At 40.2% G+C, this 23,726-nt stretch overlaps 1 protein-coding gene across 2 annotated transcripts in view; it reads right to left on the bottom strand.

Moving 5' to 3' along the window:
- Positions 1-23,726, bottom strand: part of BMPR1A (bone morphogenetic protein receptor type 1A) — a 73,083-nt gene that overhangs the window by 19,942 nt on the left and 29,415 nt on the right. For both annotated transcript variants that reach the window (XM_040071065.2, XM_040071066.2), the window contains exons 2-3: positions 15,713-15,834; positions 607-814 (exon numbers count right to left, since the gene is read on the bottom strand). In XM_040071065.2, the coding sequence (XP_039926999.1) occupies positions 607-673 (67 nt within the window). In that variant the 5' untranslated portion in view covers positions 674-814; positions 15,713-15,834. The remainder of the gene's footprint in view (positions 1-606; positions 815-15,712; positions 15,835-23,726) is intronic.

Genomic DNA, 23,726 nt, shown 5'->3' with positions numbered 1-23,726 from the left:
GCTGCATATTTATTTTGCAATTCGACCCAATTTGACAGAGGAGTTAAAGTTCTAATGATAACTGGATATCCAGAAGTGTTTGATAATTGATGTATAGAAACACAACAGACACACAAATGACTATCTTCACTAACTGAAAATGAGGGTAATTGAGAATAGTCCATAGTGTCACCTTGGCCCATCAAATAGGCACAACAAGATAATTTAGAATTATGCCACACTACCTCTAGGCTGCTTGGGAGCATCAGAAGGTGTGGGGAACTGCACACTGCATGTTCTTCAGTGGGGTCAAGTTAAAGGGATCAAATATTCACACATACAGGAAACTGAAATTCAGAAAGTCAAACCTTCACTTCTGCTGCTCATCCAACTTGCTCCACGGTGTACTAGGCATTTTTGGTATTGTTTCTCTTTAAGTATTTGCTAAAATAGACCTCATCTATGACTACTAGAATGTCTTTCCTTTTAGGGAAGCATTCATAGGCCAGTAAAGTCACCTGCCTGCAAAAGAAACTCCGAAACAAAAATATCCCACTTCAACCACTGGAAAACACCCAACTCTTACAAACCAGAAAGATAAGCTTATTTCAACTAGTTCATATTTACCTTGAACATGGAGAATGATAAGCAGATAGGCTCCAAGCAATTGCTCATGAACTCTCAATCGAGTCATTGTTCACTTTTAATCCTTCCTGTGCAGGGTGACCGGCCCTTCAGCTTGACAAACGCTAAGCTCAGCCTGCTCGGTGAAGCCTAATACAGGATTCGGGCCTTGACTGCAAGGATACTTCTGTAGCTTTTCCACCTTTGTTTCCTGGAAAACACAATAAAGCAAAATGTTTAAAACTTCATGTATTTGTGAAGCAAGAAAAAACCCTCAAGGTGGTCACCCCAGTGAGCACAACCAATAAACCCAACAAAACCCCCGCCATGTGTTTATTAACATTAGTAACTGGAAACATTATCTATGTTTACTGTCTAACTGAATAACAGGGTTCTTCTGAAAGATAAACTTTTGGTAACAACCCACAGGGATGTTTTTACATTCCTATTAAAAATATTAGATATGTCAACGCACTGGTCACAGATGTATAATTTCAGACTTGCATATAGCTGTTAGAGGTAGTATTCAACAGATTTAACATGTAAATCTGTTTGAAAACTATTTTCTTTACAGAAATGAAAACTTAATTATTTTCCATAAAAATTAAATTCAAGCGATGACTTCCAGTAATACTGGGGGGGGGGAAAACGGTAACACCATGTTAGGCCACCTACTGAAAACTGCTGGTAGAGAAGCTTTATTGCAAAAAAACCCCAGCCTCTCTGCTGAATGAAAAATCAAATTTTACTAAATTTAACAGTTAGCTTGGTTACTTCGTACACTTATCTTGTTATTACTTTTTTCTCCTAGGAGAGTACTGCATCTTTAAAACAACAATAAGACATCACTAACTGCAATTCAAAATCGTGACATCCTGGATTCGCAAGCTGCGTGCAAATTAATTCCTCCTGAAAAACTGCACTACCATATGCACACACCATTTGCTCCACAAATAAAATGAAATTCCACTCTTGTGCAGTGGGTGAATACAGAGCTAAGGCAGCTAAAATGAGTAAGAAGTCACTTCTTCAGACTGCAGGAGCTGCGGACATGTTCCGCTTGCAGAACTTTTCAACGGCGATGCACAAGGGGAGCGTAATTGGGCCTCAAAGGACTAAAAAGCAGCTTGAACACCTCAATAGCTCCTTGCAACAAAAGCGAAGCTGCACAAAGATGAACAGAGCCCTGATTTTGCCTCTCCTCGGCCTCGTTTCGGTGGGCTTGACCCCCTGACCCCTGTCAGCCTGGCACTGCTCATGAATGCCAGAACGGGCGTTCGCTCGGGGATGGGCAGCAATTACTGTTGGTGGCCTCTTCCAGCATCAATAACTCAATCTGTCTGTCGGCGAGACCCAAGAACTTTTCATTTTAATGAGTCTTCGGAGGCATTTAACATGGAGGCAAATTAGCGGCTGAGCCGGGAGGTGTCCGTCACTTCCAATTTCGGCGGGCACGGCGTGCCGCCCCGACCCCTGGCCTACTTTTCACACGTCTCTGACTTCTCCCTAATGCAGCCACAAAGAGGGAGCCAGGCACCCCAAGCACCACGGCCCTGGCCGGGATTATTGCCAGGTTGTGGTGGGACGGACTGGGAATTGCGCGCTGTGCAAACGTCCGGAGCACCGGGAACTTCTAAGTCAACTTCCCGGCCAGGCAGAGGGAAAAGCAATGTGACAGAAAAAATATTCACTCTTTAGTGTTCCCTGTGCACAGGACACAGCACCAATTCTGACAGTTAATAAGGAGCGCCCTTCTAGCTATAAAACATCAGGCCAGCAATGTGAGTGCGTAAGTACTAATGCTTTGTTCTGCGTTTCCAATGGCAATGAACTTCCAATCTTCAATAAAACATGTGGAAGTTGAAAACTGCCAACAGCTTTATGCAGCAATAACAACAAAGGCTTTATTTACAGTATTCTATCAAGCAGAACCAAATAAATCTCAGTAATAGTTTGTTTAAGGTATTTTTAAAAATTATTTCTGTCTCGTCCAGTTTCAGAAGGAATATATATTTGCACTGTTGTACATTGTAAGAGTAGGAGTGCTTAAAGCATGGCGATCTTGCCCCCCAGTTCACCAGAGGGCACACTGGCACAGGAACATGTATTTGCCACGTTACCACACAGCATGTTACCAAAAAAACCCAAGAAAAATGGAAGAAATAAACCACTTCAATGCAACTCACTCCAATTTCTTGGTGATTTTTGTTCAGTGGCATACTCTAAGGCAGTTTCCAGAAATGCTGTTCAAGCCTATTCAAAAAATAATTCTCTCCACCAGTATTTTCTACCTCTATCTTCCTTCCAGTAATATTTCCCTTTTCACACACACACACACATATATATATAAAAAAATATAACATCATCGTATATAAAACCATGTAATAAAAATCAAAGAGAACAAATTCTAATTCCTCATTTTAAAACAAAAAATACCCTTCCAGACTCCTATTAAAGAGGAAGACTAGCAGCCCTGGCTAAGGCACAAAATTAAAAGAGCAACAGCTGGTATTTCTCCAAAACCTGCCTGATAAAACAGTTTAGAATGACACAACTAAATAACCCCTTCAAATATATTACAGCACCAGTTAACACCTGGAATGATACTCTGGCAACAGAATGATGCTGAAAAGATTCAAACCCATAAGCCAATCAGTTGGTTTTGAAGTCATCAATCTCTTTTCTATCATAGCCACAAAGAAGCATTCAACTACAATCCACTAAAAAGTAATTTATTCATCAATGGTAACACCTGATTTAACTGCACTGTCTTTTATTATCTTTCCTAGTACCACTTTATTGAAGAAAATACTTTTATTATTAAAAAGATGAGGTTTTTTCTGAACTGGAACTCAGCAGTGAATTCACGGCACTATCACAGCAGTCCAGCCCTGTGTTCTGTATGACTCCAGATACATGAAGCTGAAGTGTGCAAGATCTGTCATATGGCCCAAACCAACTCTGAAAGCATGGAGTTCAGTGGCAACTGTTCTTTAGATGTGGCTATGTAATATTTCTAACAGCATGATCCCCAAACCAAGTGAACTGTGCTGTTCCAAATTTCAATAAAGAATGATACTGCTGAATGTAACAACAAAGACAGTATTGTATAAGGGGACCACATGGAAAAATGTCAATCTCAGACTTCAGAAGAATTAGAACATACAATCCATCTCAACAGACAAGATATTTCAAACCATTTGCAGCAGCGCACGTAACACCAAGTTAATGTATTTAAACACAACAAAACTAAAACTTAGTAGATTGTTCTCTGATGTGTAACTGGGGCAAGAAGCAACTTAGGTAACTGTAAGCATATTACCTCAATCATAGGTACAGTTTGGAACAGGACTTTGAGAAGAACAGAATGCCAGAGATAAACTGAACTGTCAGTCTAAGTCAGTGTGCAACAACCACTCACCTGGAAGATTATGAAAAAGCCTGATATGGTGCCACAAAGAAAATTACTCTTTTGGATGAAGAAAAGAGGGATTATAAGAACAGTAAAGAATTCACTACAGGGCAGACAAGTAGTTTCAAGAACAGAGATTAGTAGCCTAGTTCAAATGGCATTTGAGGACCTTGATTCTTGATTCAGCTTGACTGAAGAATACTCACCCTTTTCATTAATGAACTAAGCATAGAAAGCAAAAATTTAAAAAAATTTGCTGACCAACATAAATTGTCAGTTCAGCTCAGTGTTGTTTTTATGCCGAAAGATTTTGATCACGTGAAGAACTGAAGTAACAGAAATGGAATGAAGTACAACAGCATGAAATTGAGAAAGTCATGCATGTTGGTAACTCTGAGGAATTTCTACTTCACACAGACTAGAAGCTCACATATAAGAGATAGCTATGTCCAAAGACACTAACTCATTACAGAACATCAGACACATCCATGTGATGTGGCCAGGAGAAAGACACAAACACAACCCGAGTATTTCTTAGGGAAATTTCCCAGGGAAAACAGTAAGGCATGAATAGCACAGAGGCATTATGATTGATACATTCAACATCCATTTAGAAGGATACTATCGCAAGGAAAGAAAGACATTTGGCGATAAAAAGAAAATAAGACAATTAAGACAGTTAAAATTGATGGATAAATAACTACACTTTGACAATATAACAGAAATAAACACAGTGAAAGACAGGCAGCTATGCAACCTTAAGAAAATTACTGGTTCAACAACTAGGTATGGATTAGCCATTAAAATTCATTTAGATCAGAAATTAGAAGACAATTCCTAACCACTGATTAGAAGGTTGTAGGGCAGATTTTCAGACTAAATAGAGTCCAAAACCTTAATTACTCTCTAGTTTACAAAGGCCACCATCTCATGTAGCTGCAGGTGTCAGGACAGGAACGGACTGATCTGGGACTGCATTTCATTATTCTTAATACAAAAAGAACTACAGTTAGCTTCAGTTTATCCAAAATCAAGTCAAATTTAACCAAACCCATAACAAGAAGAAAGTTTCAGATTGTGTACTGTGTACATGTGTCAAATATTTGTACAAACCTACTTTTAAAATTTGTTTTTATTATACTGTTGCAAGGCATGCTTACACAAGTTGTAGAAGTGTCACAATGAAACACTCAAACTACCTATGCTTGAGTGCTGTCAAATATGTTGAATTAAACAATCCAGGGGAATCCAGCCCTAAAATCTGTCAAGAAATCCTACAGCTGATGGAGAAGATTGCTGGCTATTGCAAGCCAGTTGGCTACATGGCCATCAACAAAACCAGCTTCACGAATGGCCCTATTTGTTCAGGCATTAATCTGTTCAAGCTCACAGAAGTCATTCGCCTGAACTGTGGATTGTGTAAGAATAATTTAAAACTATTCCTGATTGCATAAATTTAAAAGCCAAGAGACTGTGTAAATTATACAAAAGTGTTTTCTCCCTCTAGAAACTGAATCTGAAATGATAAATGAAACACATTTGTGTGTATTATATACTTCTCAAAAGACTGAAAAATTAAATCTTAGTTCTCTCTCTAGTACATTTAGAACCATGTGTTTAGAACACCTGCGCTGCAACACATTTGCTCATTCAAAAAACACAAGACCCTAACAACAGGTTTTTTGCAGCAGGGGAGCTCACAGTCTTAGGAAAGGACTTATTTCTGACCAGTGGGAAAAGCCACCTAAATCCACGCTGGACAGTCAAACAGATATCTCCTGAAGGGAAGATTTCCCTTTGCTGGCAAATATCAAATGTGTACATCACGGCAGAATTTAGAAGCCAAAGTACCAAATTATGATATATCTGTCTGTTTCATAAACAAAGTTGTTAACTGTGAAGAAATTAAAGCCTAGCTGCTTTCTACCATGCCCAGCAAAATTAGATAATTGGGGACGCCAGTCACTGGACTCCTGAATGCCCGTCTTACTGTTACTCTGAAGTCCAATTAAGTAACTGCTACAAAGTTTCTCCTGTTAAATTAAATACAATGACATTCAGCAAAACTGTTTTCCCACTGCAACCGGGTATCAGACATATCCTTATGTGTTACAAACATGACACATTCTCTTATTTGAACATATCCAGAAAAAATTTCACTACACAATTTTTTTTTTCACCTTGACCCATTTCCCTCTTTTCTCAACTCCTTCGCTCCGGTGATTAGCTGGCTTAGATCTTCTGCCCTTAAAACAATTAGCAAATGGACACCCATGCTCTTCCCACAACAAATGACATCAACTTCTGCTATTCTACCCAGAAGCTATCCCTCTCATGTTTTTATGATCTATTTATCATTTTTGCTAGCTCCTTACTGTCATACCAGTCAACGTGAAAAAGGAGAAAAGTCTCCACATGTAATGCATTCCACCTCTAAATTTAATAACTCCAAATGGGGAATCATAACTTAAACCTTTTAGATCTCACTCATAAGAAACATACTTTTGTTCATCAAACATAAGCAGCAAGAGGAAAAAAAATAATCAAAACTGTCAGAAATTTTACATGTCACTATATAATGGTCACACAATACTGCCTATGAGACTTATCACACATTTTGGCCCTGAATTGCAATAATTTGACAGAATTCCTAGGCTGAGGAAAGGAAAAAGCTGGGCCTTAATCCTGAACATACATTTGCTCACATTTTTAGAAGTGGAAAAAAGGACCCTAAAATAAGTGCGCCAGTGCCTTCAAAATTACAAATGCCTTCATAGAAAGAGTTTCTAAGGTGTGACACTCCTTTCAGCACTATGAAGACTAATGAATGTTTTCACAACCTTACAGCTTTTTTTTTTCGTAATTTAAGGACAGTTATTCAGTAATCTATAGGAAAAAAAAAAAAAAAATCCCCAGATCAAAAATCTGACGGGATAAGCATTTATTTTACTTAGCTCCCATGATCTTGGCTTGCTTCTGCTACACCTATAACCTCTGCCCAGCCTAGAAGAAAAAATTCACAACTTCTTTATGTCTCCAAAGTGAAGGCGATTATGCAAATCATGGAACTGGCTAGGAAGAGTCCTGGAGAAACGGGGTTTTTGTTCGGAGCTTAGAGAGCACGTTTTTCTCCTGACGAAGCCTAAGGAAAACAGCCGTATTTTCGGTCAGCGACTCTGATCCGTAAGGAAGCATGCCGGACGCAGCGCGGCTTTTCCCGGTGACACCGGCGTGCCGCGGAAGAGCAGCGAGGGGCAGAGCAGGGCTCCTCCGTGCCGTGCCCGGGCCCGGGCCAGCCCGAGCGCTGCGCCCGCAGGAGGGAGGTGTAAGCTCACTTCCCAGTCGCTAAAGCCTACCTCTCTCACGCACAGCGTTTAGAAAATGTGGCTGCTGTTTAAAAGACACATCACCCGAATTTCAGTTTTTGGTACAAAGGAGAAAACGGCGGCAACAAAGCTGAGACGACTCAATACGGGGTTTGGGGGTTAGCTTTTTTTTTAACACGAAAAAAAACCCCAAGACTATAAAGCGCTTCTCTCCCTCTTGCCCTCGCCTCTTCCAGCCTTAACTCTTGTTTTCTAGGTAGTAAGATTTTTCCAAGTGTGCTGGCCAGGCGCCAGCTCCATAAAGCGAGCGGGAGGCGCTCCCCCCGCGGCCCCTCCCGGCAGCCCAAGGCGCCCGGCCTGACATGCTTTTCAAGGCGTGCTAGACTGCAGCGCAGACTTTCTGGCTCCACTTCCATTGTTTGCACGGCTGCTTTGCTCCTTATCCAGAGCCTGGATTAGCATAAGAATACTGTCTTCCCCCTCTGCAAGCCAGCTCCCCTGGAGAAGACCTCCACCCCTTCAGAATAAACATGGGGTTGGGTTTCTTTTTTGGGGGGGTTCTCTCTTTAAATCCCCTTTTCCTATTCAGGACTTGTAGAAACCAATAAAATAAATAAAACGCTAAACAAGCCAGGCTGACAAGGCTCAGAAAGGCCCGATCACATAGATTAGTAATTACCAAGGTCAGAAAAGTCAACCTGATAATGCACGGAGCCCTCGCTCCTCACACTCACATTGTGGACACGAAAGTTATTAATGGATCCGCTTTCCGTACAGAGCTGAAAATAAATAAATTTAAGAAGGAGTAACAGACAGGAGCTTTTAAATCCTCCTTCCTTTTAATTTACACCTGGAAGATGGAGTTTCAAACTACTGAGAACAGACAGGAAGCATTATTTATGAAGACAACCCTCAGCCAAAAATACAAACAAACCCCTCCGAACCGCTGGTGGCGATGCCTTCCTTACACGGGGGAAATCCGCCTGCTTACACATCTGCAAACCCTTTCCCTCTGGTACGTGACAAGGGACTATGGTGTCCCTTTTAGAGCAAGTGACATGTGATCTAGTATTAAAAAAGGCCGACAGAGCATTTCAGAACTGCTCGCCCTCACAACGCTTCAAACTGTCAACATGGACGTATTTTTTTGTTCTCCTACTCAGAAGGTAACAGCTGGCCAAGTGAATTCATATGCCGTTTCACAAACAAGATAAAAACACACTTGTAAACATTACTTCATAAACAAGCCACATAATTTTTAAAGCATCGAATTCAGCAATGGGTGAGAGATGAGCTTTCTTTGACAGTATTGGCTCGACACATCCAAACGGCAGAGACAAGACCGGCAAGTTGAACACCATGAAGATTTGCTAATACAAAACGCTGCTTGGCAAGGTAAGCCTTAATCCTCCTTTTCCTCACCCGCCTGCCATGCCCACGGAGGCAGGGTACTCCGCTGAGAGGAGAAACTCCCTGCCTAGCTGTGCCCACTAATCACTCTAAATAACACACAGGTACCCTCAAAGCACTGGTCTCCATCAGACTTCCAGAGAGGCATTTTTATATGGATGGGACAAAGAAGTGAAATTCTAAGTGCTGCTCCTTTAAGCTCCTTTAAACGACTGCTGTGGCAGGGGGAAGTTATTTTTTTAATTTTTTTTTTGTTTGTTTCTCTTTCTACAGAAACAAAATTTTAGATAAATGTAATTTGGAAATTATATTTATCTATTATATTTGTTCTTTGTGTTTAGTTATATTATCCTTATAACTTAAAATTGCAACCTTTTTCTTATGAATTTTAATGAATAGTTGACTAACTTTTGTCATCTGTGAGCCTTCACTTCCCCCTAGAAACTTATGTTGGGGATATTATTATGAGATTACAAACTCCAGGCACAGAACACGAGGAGGTTACCCATTCACAGCAAGGGCAAAAGAAGTGAGCAAGTATTATCAGTGGCAAGTTTAGAACAGCCTGAACTAGAATCATTCATTATCTTAAACAAAACCTGCAAAGTGTTCAGATATTCTCAGTATCAGTGATAAATGCTTATGTGTAAAGCATGACACGCTCACCTACAGAGCTAACTCACAGATACTGGATATAGTAAACAAGATTGCTATATTAAGAAAGTGCTTACGCATAATAAATAATGTAAAATTAATAATATGCTGCATTGAGCATCTATTTTCATCTGCAACACTTAATTTCAAGATGACATATGTAAGAAAGTATTATTACTCTGGGATAAACTTCCAGGACTCTAAATGTGTCTGAGTGCTATCTCACCCTGTTAGTGTTCTGCAAGTCTTGCTGAGATAAAACCAGATTTTAATGCAAACTTAAGTTAAACTCTAAGTGCACTGTAGATCTGCTTGGTTAAATAACTACAGAAACAACGTGGCATGCGCATGCACACAAATACTCCTCTTAAGTTTGAACAATGTACTTTCATCAAATATAGCTTCAAAGACATTTCCAAACCCAAACACAGTAATCTTTCAATAGGTAGACAAAACCAGAGTTCAAAGGTAATGTTTACTTCAATTGTATAATCCTCTATTTCCCGGCACTGAAGCGCTAAAGCAATACTGTTAATTTTTTTTTTCACACAAAACTAAAAAGCGAACAAGAGCTTTCTGGTCATGAGATTAATGAGATTAGAAATCTCCCATTTGTTATCAACCAACTACACCATTTCTTGCCTCATTCAAAAAAGTTATTTTAAACACATTATGAAACATTTTCAACAACTGTTGCATAGTAGAACTCTGGACAGGAGAACATCAACATATAGGGTAGATGGTTGGTTTGGTTTTAGATTAAGTGAAGTTCACATTCAACTAATAAAATCTGTAGTCTTTTTTTCATTCAATCTTTGCTTTTCTCTCCATAATGTAAGAAAGTAACTGGACTAAGACATAAACTAAAAAGGTACAGAGATTATATGATACACTCCTTCTATGGATTTCAATCAGTTTCCTATTTTTCTCTTTGACCATCACGGTGTACGACTTAAACTGGCCATACTCAGTATTACAGGGTTGACCTGGACACTATTTATTGCAAACATTTCCCTCACTCTCCCATCATCCTTAAACTTGAAGGTATCTTCTCTGATGTCTCAACAGTTCCTTAAGCTAAAAAACTTAAAAAGTAAAACCATATTCTTCCTAAGTCATCTCTGCATTAACTTTGGCTATTCGATTATTCCCCAGTCATTCAAGATCACATTCATAGAACTGTCTCATTCTGCCTTTTCTTAGGTTACTTCTGTCAAGGCTGTTATTCCTTCTAGGGGTGATTTATTCCTTCCACATCTTCACTATCAAAACCTTCCTTCATTCAGGATTCTTTAGCTTACATGAATCACTTCTAATAGGATGGAATTAAGACTGATTCAAATTAAATCTGTGAAGGAAAAATTGAGGTTACAGGAAAACCACAGATTCCATAATGAGAAGCAATTTTTGTTGCTAGTTGAAGAGAATACAGAATTATTTTTGGCAGAGAGAAAGGGGACAAAAATGCCATCATTATTGAACCTTCTCTATCAAGCCCTACATAGTATCTTATAATCCTCTACCACATCCCTTTTTTCTTTTGAGATTTTTCACACATTTTGAGTTAAGAACCGTACTGAAACCAAACCGGCAGATGAAAGACTGCAGTAATTTATTGGGTCTGTGTGACCAGGTCTTGGTAGCAGGGGGCTAAAGGGGTGGCTTCTGTGAGAAGCTGCCAGAAGCTTGTCCAGCCAATGCCAGCTGGCTCCAGGATGGACCCACCACTGACCAAGGCCAAAGCCCGTCAGGAATGATAATAATGCCTCTGAGATAACATACTCAAGAATGAAAAAAAGTTACTGCACAGATGTTCCTGTGGCCAGGGAAAAGAGGAGTGAGGATATGTGAGAGAAACAACCCAGCAGACACCAAGGTCAGTGCACGAGGAGGGGCAGGAGGTGTTGCAGGCACCAGAGAAGATGCCCCTGCAGCCCGTGGTGCGGCCACGGTGAGGCAGCTGTGCCCCTGCAGCCCTCGGGGATGCAGAGATCCGCCTGCAGCCCGTGGAGAGCCCACGCCAGAGCAGGTGGATGCCTGAGAGGAGCCTGTGAACTCACAGGAAACCTGTGCTGGAGAGGGTCCTGGCAGGGACCTGCCCACTGCAAGGTTCCTGGTAGGACCTGTGACCCCATGGGGGACTCCCATCAGAGCAGGCTGTGCCCCAGGGAAGAGTGACCCACGCTCTAGCAGTCTGTGCAGCAGGGAAGGAGCTCTCCACCCTAAGCAGCAGCAGCAGGAACGTGCGATGAACTGACCACAAGCCCCATTTCCCATCCTTGCTGGAGAAGGGAGGAAGGGCCCAGGAAGGAGGGAGGAGTGGGAGGAAGGTGTTTTTAAGATTTCCACTTCTTGTCCTGCTCTGATGTTGTTAGTAAGACATTCAATTAATATTCCTGAATTGAGCCTGATCTACCTGCAATGGTAAGCACTGAGTGACCTCTCCTGGTCTTTACCTCAGCCCATGGAGAGGGGAGTGATACAGGGGCTTTGGTGGGTGCCTGTGCAAACTTTAAAGACCAATAAAGCAAACTTTTTGTCCCCTTCCCCATTAAAAAAGTCTTATTAATTCAGGGATTGGTGGTATCACCAAACATGAAATTTACTGAAGGGAGGGGAAACCGAGCAGATTGCAAGCATACATTTGCAAATTCCAAAACAACTCAAAGTTCATGGAACTTCAAGACACCTGTATAAATATCCCTCTCCTCATGCACTGCCATCTCAAAGACTTCAGGGACTCTCCTCTGCACAGGCAGACCCTTTATCACTTCACTTTCATCCCACTGAAAGCCTAGGACTGAACTGTTTCTGTAAAGAACTTTCATATGCTTTACCTGCCAACTGAAACAAATAATTGTTTTTCAAACACCAGCAACTTGAATGAGCATGTTTGAACGAGAACAGGAATTTCAGATCTTAGAACAACAAAATGTGTTTGAAGCACGGTGAAGTGGAGCCATTTGGGAACCCCTCTGCACATCTACACCATGGAAATTCTCCTAACAGATGTGACTACTGACCCCTCTACCATTACTCTGAACAGATTCAGATTTTTACTCAAGATATCCTGAAATTCCTGTACTGTGCTGTAAACTCAAAATATACATATTTTAAGGATGTGATAAAAATATCCTTTCTTTACATAGACTTGGCTGTGGCACACAGGTCATTTTTTTAAAGGATGGCACATATAGCTGGTTTAGAAATAAGAAAATAGAACATTTCTATCACAGTGTCCTTATAAACATTAAGGATATTATAAAAAGACCCTTACCTAAATTGGTCATATATTTTGGTAAGGCTAACAAGTAGCTGCTTATTATTTTAATATTTAGTATTTTAAGGTATATTTCAAGTCGACCCCTAAATTTATTTTAATTAAATTCTGTATCAACTGGAACACTTTAGAAACTCTTCAGCTAACATTTAATAAAAGTTACTGTGCCTTCACAACCTTGGAACCTCTGGAGAAGGACATTCTTGACTTTTCAACTTAGAGTCCATAACTGACTACTTAGGACTGCTTCAAAGTAGTACCATCAGAAAGAAACATTTATCTGCTTTGTTTTGGCTCAAGGGAAAAAATGGAAAGAAAGAAATTCTTGAAAGCAAAATTATTCCCTGTATTAATGTTTGGTTGAAACATACATTTTACCATTCCTAAACTAAACACTAAATAGAAAATAAGCAGAAAAGGCAATCTGGTATGTTTCTAATTACATATCCGTGTTACAATAATCTGGTTGAAAAATGAATTCCTATCAATACAAACATCTTCAGACTGTACTGCAAATGCATTCCTTGTATGCTTTTCTCACTGTAAGATCTTAAATTATTCTCTATCCTACCCCATAAAATTCCCATCCTCAGATACAGAAATAAAATACAAAATTTAGCTTCCTTTTACTACACAGGAACTTGTCTAGATTTCTTTGAAAACTGTTGCCCACGACACTTTCAACAGGAGCTCCTGAGCCAAACAGAGCCAACATAAAAATGAAGGGATTCTCAGCAGCTTAATCTGACCTTGCTGAGCCTGACATCTAGCAATAGAAAGGCTCTTGTTCTGTGTGGTCTGAGATCAAGATCACTACTGGAACAAGCTGGGATAAGCCAGGGGCAGCAGGAGTAAGGAAGGTCCTGTTAGGAGGACACTGCAGAACAGAGCAGCTCCAGAGTGGAACCACTGGCACTTCCTGTTTTGATCAACTGATTCACAAGATGACACGGATGTCTGGTTCCTCCACTCCTGGAAAATGCTTTGAGCACACTGACCTGTATTTCCCATTTGTGGTTTGAGCCTCAAGTGGCTCAGCCTGTCTGTTACGGAATTAACTCCTAGCAAATAGTTTGCCACCAAGGAAATTCAATGGCAGCTAACTCAGCCTTACAAAATAATTGTTTCCTAACAGAACAGAGAGGATCTTGGGCAGTCTCGATGATTAATAAGAAAATCATTGCAGGAATACCATCTCATCACTGACACCCTTCATTCTGGAACACCTGGTATGTGTTTGTGGCTACTGAAGGAACGAGCTCCATCACATAAAAGATGCTCCTACCACTACTGGTTTGGAGGACACAGAAAGATGACAATTCTACGGACAGTAGAAGCTGAAAAGTAAGCAGCTATTCCTAAACTGTCAACTAAAGTTCTTGGTTCAGCAGCTGTAGGTCAGAGGTCTTTAACGTCCTTCTAACTCATGCCTTGCTGCAGGCAAGTCAAACTAAGGGAGTATTTGACATTTTAATGGGTGGTGCTGGGAAGTCATCCAAGTCCAGTTTTTAACATCCCAAAGAAAATAATCATACAACCAAAATCTTTCTTTTAAATAAAGAGACAACACTATATGGGACACTAGTTGCAGAAGGGAATTGAGCACACATAACCCTACTGATTATGTGTAATATGCTAATCTGAATTTCTCCAGCTGCACTGCACTAGAAATGCACAAATTCACAGGTGTAATTAAAAGAAACCTATTTACCCTACCAAGTAAGAGGCAAGAAAATTTTACACTGTCTCACAAAATAAAGTAGAATTAGCAAAAGTATAATGAAGGGTTGTATTACAGAGATTCCATATTAAAGAGAGACAAATAAACTATCTGGAGAACTATCAGACATTTGATACTCTTCACTGAACCCTAAATGGAAAAGACAACCAAAGAAATTGAATCCCAGTTTCTCTCTGTAAACCAAACAGGAACAAATAAACTATCAGACAGCAGTTTCAGATGCAAACAAAATATACCTTTTGTATATAACAAATATTTAAAAGTAGAACACTCACTTTCACTGTTTTTTCTAGGTGTCCAAACTCATTAATGGGCTCAAAGACATACCTGTAAGCAGGTCAGGCAATGAAATACAGTACTGCTGATTTCTCACTCAGGAAGCACATAAAATATCTGATCAACACCTGGGCAATGTACCCTGATCATATCTGGTATTTACAGTATTTCCCTCTTCTGGCATTCATTTGTCTGTGTCCCTTTGCTATTGAAATTCAGGTATAAAAGGTATGAAAACAGGAGGCAGTACATAGGAGCAAGAATAATTAGCTGAAGGACTTTCTTTTATTTGGTTCTGATCAGCTCCCCTCTTCCTGCCATTTGCGTGCTTGCTGACTTAGAAGCCCATAATCCCTAGTAAAAAAAGAACCAACTGTGTGAAGATAGAAAAATTTTGTGGTGGAGTGGTGTTGCCATTTTATTTTTTGCCAGATCAGCTATTTACATACAGGGAAAGCAAAAATCAACCTCCCTCCCTCCCTCCCCTGCTCCTAACACTACTCACCTTTAAAAAGACAGAGGACTAGAAGGCAGAAAAAGTAACTTGTGAAGGTGGTTGGGGATGTTTTACGTTTCCCTTTTTTAAACAGTGTTATGTCCAGAGTTTTCAACCCAACTGCTTATGCCTCATGCCCTGCCACTTGACACTGTGTAAAGCTCCTGCCCAGTCATATCAGCAAAATAACAGACTAAACTAATAATCAACGAAAGTATTAGCAATATTAATGACTAAGCAGATTCTACCAAATAAAATTTGCCTGATAACATAACTCTTTTCCAATGTGCCTTTGTACAACAGATGTCTCTGTACTTGATGTCGATTTGTCTTTTTTCATAACTGAGATATGGACAGATATTAGATCAAACAGCTGGTTTAATATGGTATTAAAGACTGTCATTAGCATAAAAAAAGGTGGCTCTGAAATTTTTTATAAGATATGGTGGCTGCTTATCATATGCTTTTTATCCCTGAAATACTCAAAATAAAATTTTGCATGCATTAACCTTACCTCCGAATCAGGAAACTGAGTGAAACTGTATTGTACTTCAAGCTTCCTCCAGACTGTTTTCATCTGTACTTCCACTTCATTAGTTCAAAGGTGGTATTATGGAAATGCATATTTCTATTGATCTGCAAAACACAAAGAGGATTTTATTAAAGAGAAGAAAATGTCTTGATGCTTTATGGTCAAGAATGTGAAGTGCAGATTGCAGATACTTGTATCTGGAAATACAGAAACCACCTCCTATGATGAGCTGCTCCCAACCAGAGAGAAACTTCCTAGCAGTCCTGCATAACCAACAGCTGCAGAGTTACAGCATATTTGTAAAACACTGACACAAAAAATAAATTTAAAATAATTTTATTGTTATCAGTAATTGCTCACATTAAAAATGAACCAACAAAAACATGTTTGTCTTAGATGAATGGTGATGTCAGGGACGAAGGGTATTAAAAATCTGTATAGAGAGTCTTCCTATGAAAATAAGCCTCTCTTCCCTCCTCTCCCCTCTCCTCTTGGATTCACCTGGTCTATACCAGCCAGGTTTGCAAGCCTCCAGACACTAAGTTTCCGTTTTCTTTTCATTTAAAAAATTCAGCAGACTAGAGAAGCACAGAATGAGCTAGGTTGGAAAATACCTTTCAGATCATCAGTCCACGCCATGACCTAACACCACCTTGTTAACTAGACCATGGCGCTGAGTGCCACATCCAGTCTCTAACACCTCCAGGCATGGTGACTCCACCTCTATGGGCAGCGCATTCCAGTGCCCAGCCACCTTTTCTGTGAAGAACTTCTTCACAGAAAGTCCAAAGAAAGGACACATTGTTGGTGACACCAATGGGAAAAAACAAGCTATGCACAATAATTTTTATTATAAACACCAGAGAATCAAGACTGCAGCTCCACACCAAAAAATCCACTGGTGTCACACTATTAGTTCCAGTACACCAGAAACTGCAATATATGGAGAAATAATCAATAGGGTTTTTTGTAGCAGTGCACAGGCATGATTACTCCTGGGAACTGAAGAGCAAGCCAAGAATTTGGATAAAGGTACTGGCAATCGGATGGGTTTGGTTTTTGGTTTGTGTTTTTGAACTGCTGTACATCCCAGCATCAGAGGAAAGCCTGGCACAGGCTCTTACCCAGTTCTCTTGAGGACTGCGAGCAAGCCTGGCTTGTGTCAAGTCCCAGCATTTTCAGATGCATTGTTGATAGCTAAGATGGGCTTATCAGCTTTGTTAGTTTGACTCCACAATGAGCAGATGCCACCTATTGCCAACTTTTCTCATTTTATCAGTGTCACAATTTCGGAATGTTTCCCTCATCTGAAGCTTTTAAGAAGATCCTACAAGAATTTTGCCATTTAGAAGTCCCAGTCTTATGACTGATCATAACCTTGAAAATCACACAAAGGCTTAAATGCCACTATTCCAGCTATACTGTTAAATAACATGCAACCACTCCTACAGTGTAGAGATGTAATGACTTTTGAATACCAAGGCCAAGAGGAGGGGTACAAACGGAGAAACCATGTGCATGATTTCCAGCAGACAGTTTCAGCATCCACTCTCCTCTTTTCCTTCCTAAGTACCATCAAGACCTTTACTATTACAAGAAGGTCAGAATACTTCTGTCTCCACATCCATTTATAAGCACTGCTCCTCATACACTGAGGTTTAATAGTCTTGGTAATAAATAATAAATTTGTGCTAAATGGTAACCCAAAACCATCCAGAATATCAGATAGCACCAATTCTTAAAGACAACTGTCTCCTCTCAGCAGACAAGCTGATACTTGACTTATTTCTTCCATGGTAAAACTGAAGAAACATTCTAGCCATGCAATAGTGTTTGTAGAGATTGTTTTTGCTTTTTTTGAGTAACGGATCTGTATAAAATATATCCATCTCTTCTCCTCCCTCTAACCAGGGACCTCCAATTCATCTTCTGGTGGACTCCAAAAGAACAATAGAAAAAAACCTGGTGTGTTTTCTGTTTTTACAACACAACCAATCTCCCTGTATCTAGTATCTGATTTATATGAAGTCTACTTTCTATTATTTAAAGAGTTTGCTTGACAAGAGTAAAGACATTTCTGAACAATGCAGCTCAGGGTTTTTATGTTTTGTTTTTAAAACCACGTCCTCCTTATATTTTTCCAAACTCCCAAACTGAGGAAGTTCAATTCTCTAAGTATTCATTGCCCTTCCTGATTCCAACCCCAGGTATCAGATATCCAAGCTCTCCTCCTAAACAACTTTATTTTGGTGAACGTCCTGATCTGCATGACTCTAGGTATGTCTATATTAGCATTTAATTCAAATCAGGACTGCACTTTTGAAGTCCATCTCCCAGACAACCCTATTTTACTTTGCTTTACATTGCAAAGCAGTCATCAAGTACATGAACCAGATTTCTTTTGAATAAAATTGGATCACAGAATGAGCTTCAGGTATACATTGTACACGCTCCGGCCACCAAGAGGAATTCAGCTACAGAATCAGACCAGGACCAGCTTGAAATAAAACTCTCACCACCTGTACAGCATGGATGCCAGGTTCTTAGCACCTGACAGATCTGATCTTATTACACCACACTGCTTGATAATGTGGACACAGACTCTCTTATGACATACTGAATTTTTGTGTCAGTTCCAGATTCATTTCTCCCCTTTTTAAAAGGAAAACTCCAAAACCTCTCTCAGAAATAGGACGGAAGTGAATGATAATTATTAAATTATGGGAGTGACCTCACTGTGTTACCATTTCTTCCACTTCTTCATCAGTATGAAATGCTACTTGAGAACATATTCAATTTTATAAAAATCAATTTACTTAAAAATTTATTTTTATATACTTATGCAAACTGCTTAATTATTAATATATAAGTTTTTCAAAATGTTTAGTGCCATTCTTGAGGGCAACTTCCACAGAAGTACTATCAAGTGCAAAATAAAACAAGTAAATAAATTATTTGCACCACCATACCCTCACCTAATTAGAATTTGCTAAACTGCAGTAGCTATAAGAGGCACAATTTCAAAAGTACAGAGCCTCACAGTACTTGTCACTAGTTACACATTAAATCCAGATTTACCCACAAATTGTTCTTAGTAGCAAGATTAAATCTGAGACCTTCATACACTAACAAATGAAAAATATCAGCACTCAACAGGGGAAAATAAAAATCTGAATTAAATGAACACAGTAGATACTAGATAACCCAGAAAACTACATTTTCTGCCACCGGCAGGTCCCAGAGAACAATCAGAGTAGCTAAACTGAGTTGATTCTAACCTCATTCAGGAGTGGGGGTGGTTCTCCTGCTAGCAGAGTGCAGGAAGCAGCAGCTATGAGCAGGACAGACAGACAGACCGCAGGGACTCGCAGTGGCAAAGCTCAAATCAGTCTGACTGCCCTGAGGAGCAAACTCACTCAGCCTGTGGATTCCTCTTTTCTTGTCTTACCACTTATCTCCAGTTACAGCTTCCTTTCTCAGTAGTTCCAGTTTCCTCAGTTCCAGAGCCACATCCAACTCATTCCCTCACCTGTCTCTTCTTTTGATGCCAAAAACTTTCCTAGCATTTGACTTTTCCTGCACTCTGTTCATTCCCACTTTGCTCCAACTGCCTCACCAGTTTTCAGGTGAATTACTTTATTCATCTTAAGCTATCTTCCTTCCTGAAGGAGCTTGCTACTTGTTAAATACAGTGTGTATTTAAGGAACAGAAGCTTGTAAAGTAACATAAGAGTTAAACTAATTCAAGTGCCATTAAGTACATGATCATACAAGGGCTCATTGGCACAGATAGGGTTAAATACTTGCCAATTCACTCCAGCTTCCAATTACTTCTTTCCTGCTCTTTCACTTCCTCCAGCCATCCATAGAGCACTCCTGCAGGGTGGCCATTCAGGTATGCATACCTTTATTTCGATTTATGAAACAGAACTTGGGAGTTTCTGTAAATCAAGATCATGGCACAGACATAGGCTTGGGTGATATCAGACTCACAGAACAGAAAAAAAGGCAAAACCATTCAGCATCTGAGACTTGGGTGGGAGCAAAGGGGAAAAAGAGAAAAGCGTGTGGTGCTTGCAACACATCTCTGTGTGCAGTGTCAGAGTTCACGGGCAGCTGACAGCTCTGGTAACCAGAAATGGGAGAGGTTTCAGAAGCAGGATTATTCCTCTTCAGGTAAACTGTAGTCCTAGACAATAGGCTTTTTGTTAGAAATCTATGCACAGTGAATACACTGCAGACCCATATGGCAGCCTGGAAGATGTTTCAGTTTAACAATCTCATGACTGCCACTAGAAAATACAACCAGAATTGCCATAATCTATTGCTTTTATGGGATGACTACTGCTCTGAAATATGAGTTGCACTGCAAAGGGATGGAAGCCATACCAGATTTCCAAATTTTACTCCATAGTTCATGCCCAAAGATAGGAATTTATTAAGGAAACCTTTTTCAAGGTTTCAAGTTTACATATGAGCCAAACCCTCACGGCACACTGGGAAAAGAAAACATCATACTGCATTAGCAAATTTGGGGCTTGCTGGTTTTGTCTGTCAAACAGTGAAGGTATATGAGCAAGAACATCTCATTGGAACAAACAGCCCTTCCAAATACGAGACCAATTTATGGAATAAAATAAACTGGCTGAACAAACACTTCCCAGTCTCTGGACACCAAGTCTTCCAGGTAGCAACAGGGAAAGTAAGAGCCTAAGACATGGTTCAAGCACATTTATTTGATCTTTGAGGCAAGGTAGTTCAAAATTGTTAAAAATTGTGTAAATAAAATATATCTCCATGAAAACTAATTTTTAAAATAATTATATACCTAGCTTCCCTTGAGTTTTAATTAACAACCATTAAGTTATTCTTGCAAGGTATTAAAAATACAACAAATTATACAACATTCAAGCACTTCATGTCTTACTTCATGAAGTTCTTCACATCTGTATTGCAGTGATCTGGCCTTCCTATATATCTGGTCAAAACACTCAAATTACTTCAGGATACCACTGATCTTTCCAGCACTTACAGGTTGTTCTTGGAAAGCCTAGATTTTGTTGTTTTATTGATTACTGCATGGATCCTTGACATCAAAAAGCATTCTTAATAATTTGTGAGAACTTCAGAAATCCTACCATGAAGCAATGTGAAGGAAACGAGGCATCACAGGACAGAAATTATACAGATCGAAACATCAACTGGGCCATTCCAGTACTAATCTAACCTGGCTGGTTGGTTGTGTAGGCAGGTGGAATAATGAATGAGTGCTGCCGCCACTAATGGAATCAACTCTTGATTGACTTTCCACTTCCAGTCTGACAGAAAATATAGGACAAATCTGTCCAACTCAAAAGAACCCTAAAAACCTACAACTGTTTTTCTTTTAACTCAGGTCACCCTCTTTTCTGAGGGAGAAGCTCTCTATCACAGCCATACAATTTCTTCTTCCTGACTCTGTTTTTTATTACATTAACATGACTAGCTGGAATTTAAATCAATGGACCAGGCCTAGCACAGCAAAAAATTTTTTGCACAACAGACAGCTCCTCTTGTCTACTCAAGAGGTACCAGAAGACTTCTCACACCACATGCCCCCTTTTCATAGGAGGGGAGAGAGAATCTGTGCCCTAGAACAACCCGAGCTTTTCTTTCCGAGGCCTTACAACCATGCAAGTGCACACAGACACAAGACACTCCGAACATCTGAAGGACCAACACACCATTTAGCAGCTAAGCAAGCACTCTCCCTGCCCTTGTTACACATTTTTGTTTTCATCCTCTTTAGTGCCTGCAATGATAGAAGATAAAATGGTCCCCATGATCAAGCTCCTGAAATATCATTGCCCCTGGGCATATCTTGTATGAGAAGTATGAGAGCACAAATAAATTCCTGAGTAAGGTGGGACTGTGCAGTACCCAACAGAAAAAAGGGCATTTTCCAGAATGACACAAATCTGCATAAATTACAATGCATCATACTCTCCACTGCATCTAGTGGCACAAATAACTTGTTATTGGGGCCATGAGAATCCAGGCACAAGGCTCAGTCTACCTCATCAGTAAGGCCAGATAATTCCACCAGGTTTTTACTTTGCCCTGGCAGATGTACTTTCCCATACCAGGAAGAATCTAAGCCTCCTGATTTCTTAGAGGGTATCTTCAGTATTTTATTTTGGCATGCCTAGCTACATCATCTGAAGGACTCCAGAGGCTGCCGTGCTGTAAGAGCAGGCTCTGTGCCCCCAGGAACGCCGCAGAATTACTCTCAGTCTTCTTAAATATTATCCACCAGTAAGCCACTAGAAGCTGAAAAATCAGCTCACTCTCCAAACTTTGGAGGTAAAAGGAATCTGACAACAGCTTGCTGTTAAAAGAAAAGCAGTTATCCTCAAAAGGAAATCCATCAGCCCGAAGCAGTGGTGACAAATCAAAGCCACCAGTTCATTCCGTGCCGAGAGGTGAAGTCAGAATCTGACTTGTCAAGATTTGTCAAGTAACAACTGGGCAAAAGCCTTTGCTGAGCAACTCCTTCTTTCATCACATCCCACAGTTCTCCAAGTATCCAAAACAATTTCTCTAACGAATATGCTTGGTTTTCAAGAGAGATGTACAGCTCAACTTCTTTCACACAACTTTGGAGGTACCCGGCCCAAAACTCCTCCACCAGCAATCTCAGCCTCCTCTTGGGATACTGATGACAGACTGGCCCCACAATTAACAGTATCCTGCTGCATCTGACATCCCGGAAAATATAAGGCTGCTTGTGACACCACTAACTTCATAAGCCTTCCTGAGTTGCAAAAAAAGTTTATCAAAAAAACCCAAGCCCAGGCTCCATGCTGCGTTTAAGCATGAGGCAAACATCCCAGTCTTCAGCCAGTCACTGGGCCACACTTGCCACCCGGCTAACAGGCTGCCTTGCGTGGATGGAAGCAACAATTAAATTCGATCACTTGGCACACAGACTCCGAGGCGCGCATTCTTATCATAATACTGATCCTGGGAATGTTGCCCAGAGTGCAATTTCTCTCTGACAAAAGAGCCAATGAAATTCAGCTTCTGCCTGTCCCGCAGGACATATTAGACCACATTCTGATAGGTGATCCTCTTCTCCCTCCCCCTAAGATTCCTGCAAAAGGTTAAGTTCTATCTGTCTGTTCTACAGAGTAACTCAAATGGTGAGAAATATTTTCAGGAACCCTTTGATTAAAAAAAAAAAAAATAAATTCTGCTACAACTTTAAAATCCCATGGTTTTGTGCACTACCAAAATACTACATAGAGCAAACAACCTGAAAACTACACTGATGTTGTATCACATTGCCTTATACCTCTGTGTGTGTAGGATTGGTATTTTCTTTCTTAAATTTATATTTTACATTAAAATTTTTTAAATTATTAAATAATATGATGGGTTGACTTAGACTGGATACCAGGTGTCCAAAATCACTGTCACTGCCCTCCTCAACTAAACAGAGAGAAGAAATATAACAAAAGACTTGTGGGTTGAGATAAAGATAGGGAGAGCTCACTGATTAATGTCACAAGCTAAACAGACTCAACTGGGGAAATTAGTTTACTGTATCACCAAACAAATTGAAGTGGTATAAATAGAAATAAAGCCAAACCTTAAAAACACCTTCCCTCCATCCCTCCCCTCTGTTTGGGCTCAAGCTTTACTCCCAAAATCTTCACCGCCTCTTCTCCCTGCATGTGGAACAGGGGCCAGGGAATGGGGACAGTGATCAGTTCATCACACATTATCTCAACTGATCCTTCCTCCTCAGGGGAAGGACTCCTCACACTCTTCCACTGCTCCAGTGTAGGATTCCTCCCCCAGGAAACAGTTCCCCCATGAACTTAACCAATGGGACTCCTTCCCACAGGCTGCAGCTCTGCATGAATTGCTCCAATGTAGGTCCCTTCCACAGGGTGCAGTCCCTTAAGAGAAAGCTGCCTCAGCACAGGTTCCCTCCACATTATCACATGTCCTA

The sequence above is a fragment of the Hirundo rustica genome, chromosome 8 (genome assembly GCF_015227805.2).
Source record: "Hirundo rustica isolate bHirRus1 chromosome 8, bHirRus1.pri.v3, whole genome shotgun sequence".
NCBI lineage: Eukaryota > Metazoa > Chordata > Aves > Passeriformes > Hirundinidae > Hirundo > Hirundo rustica.
This window is presented reverse-complemented; position numbering and strand designations above follow the sequence as displayed.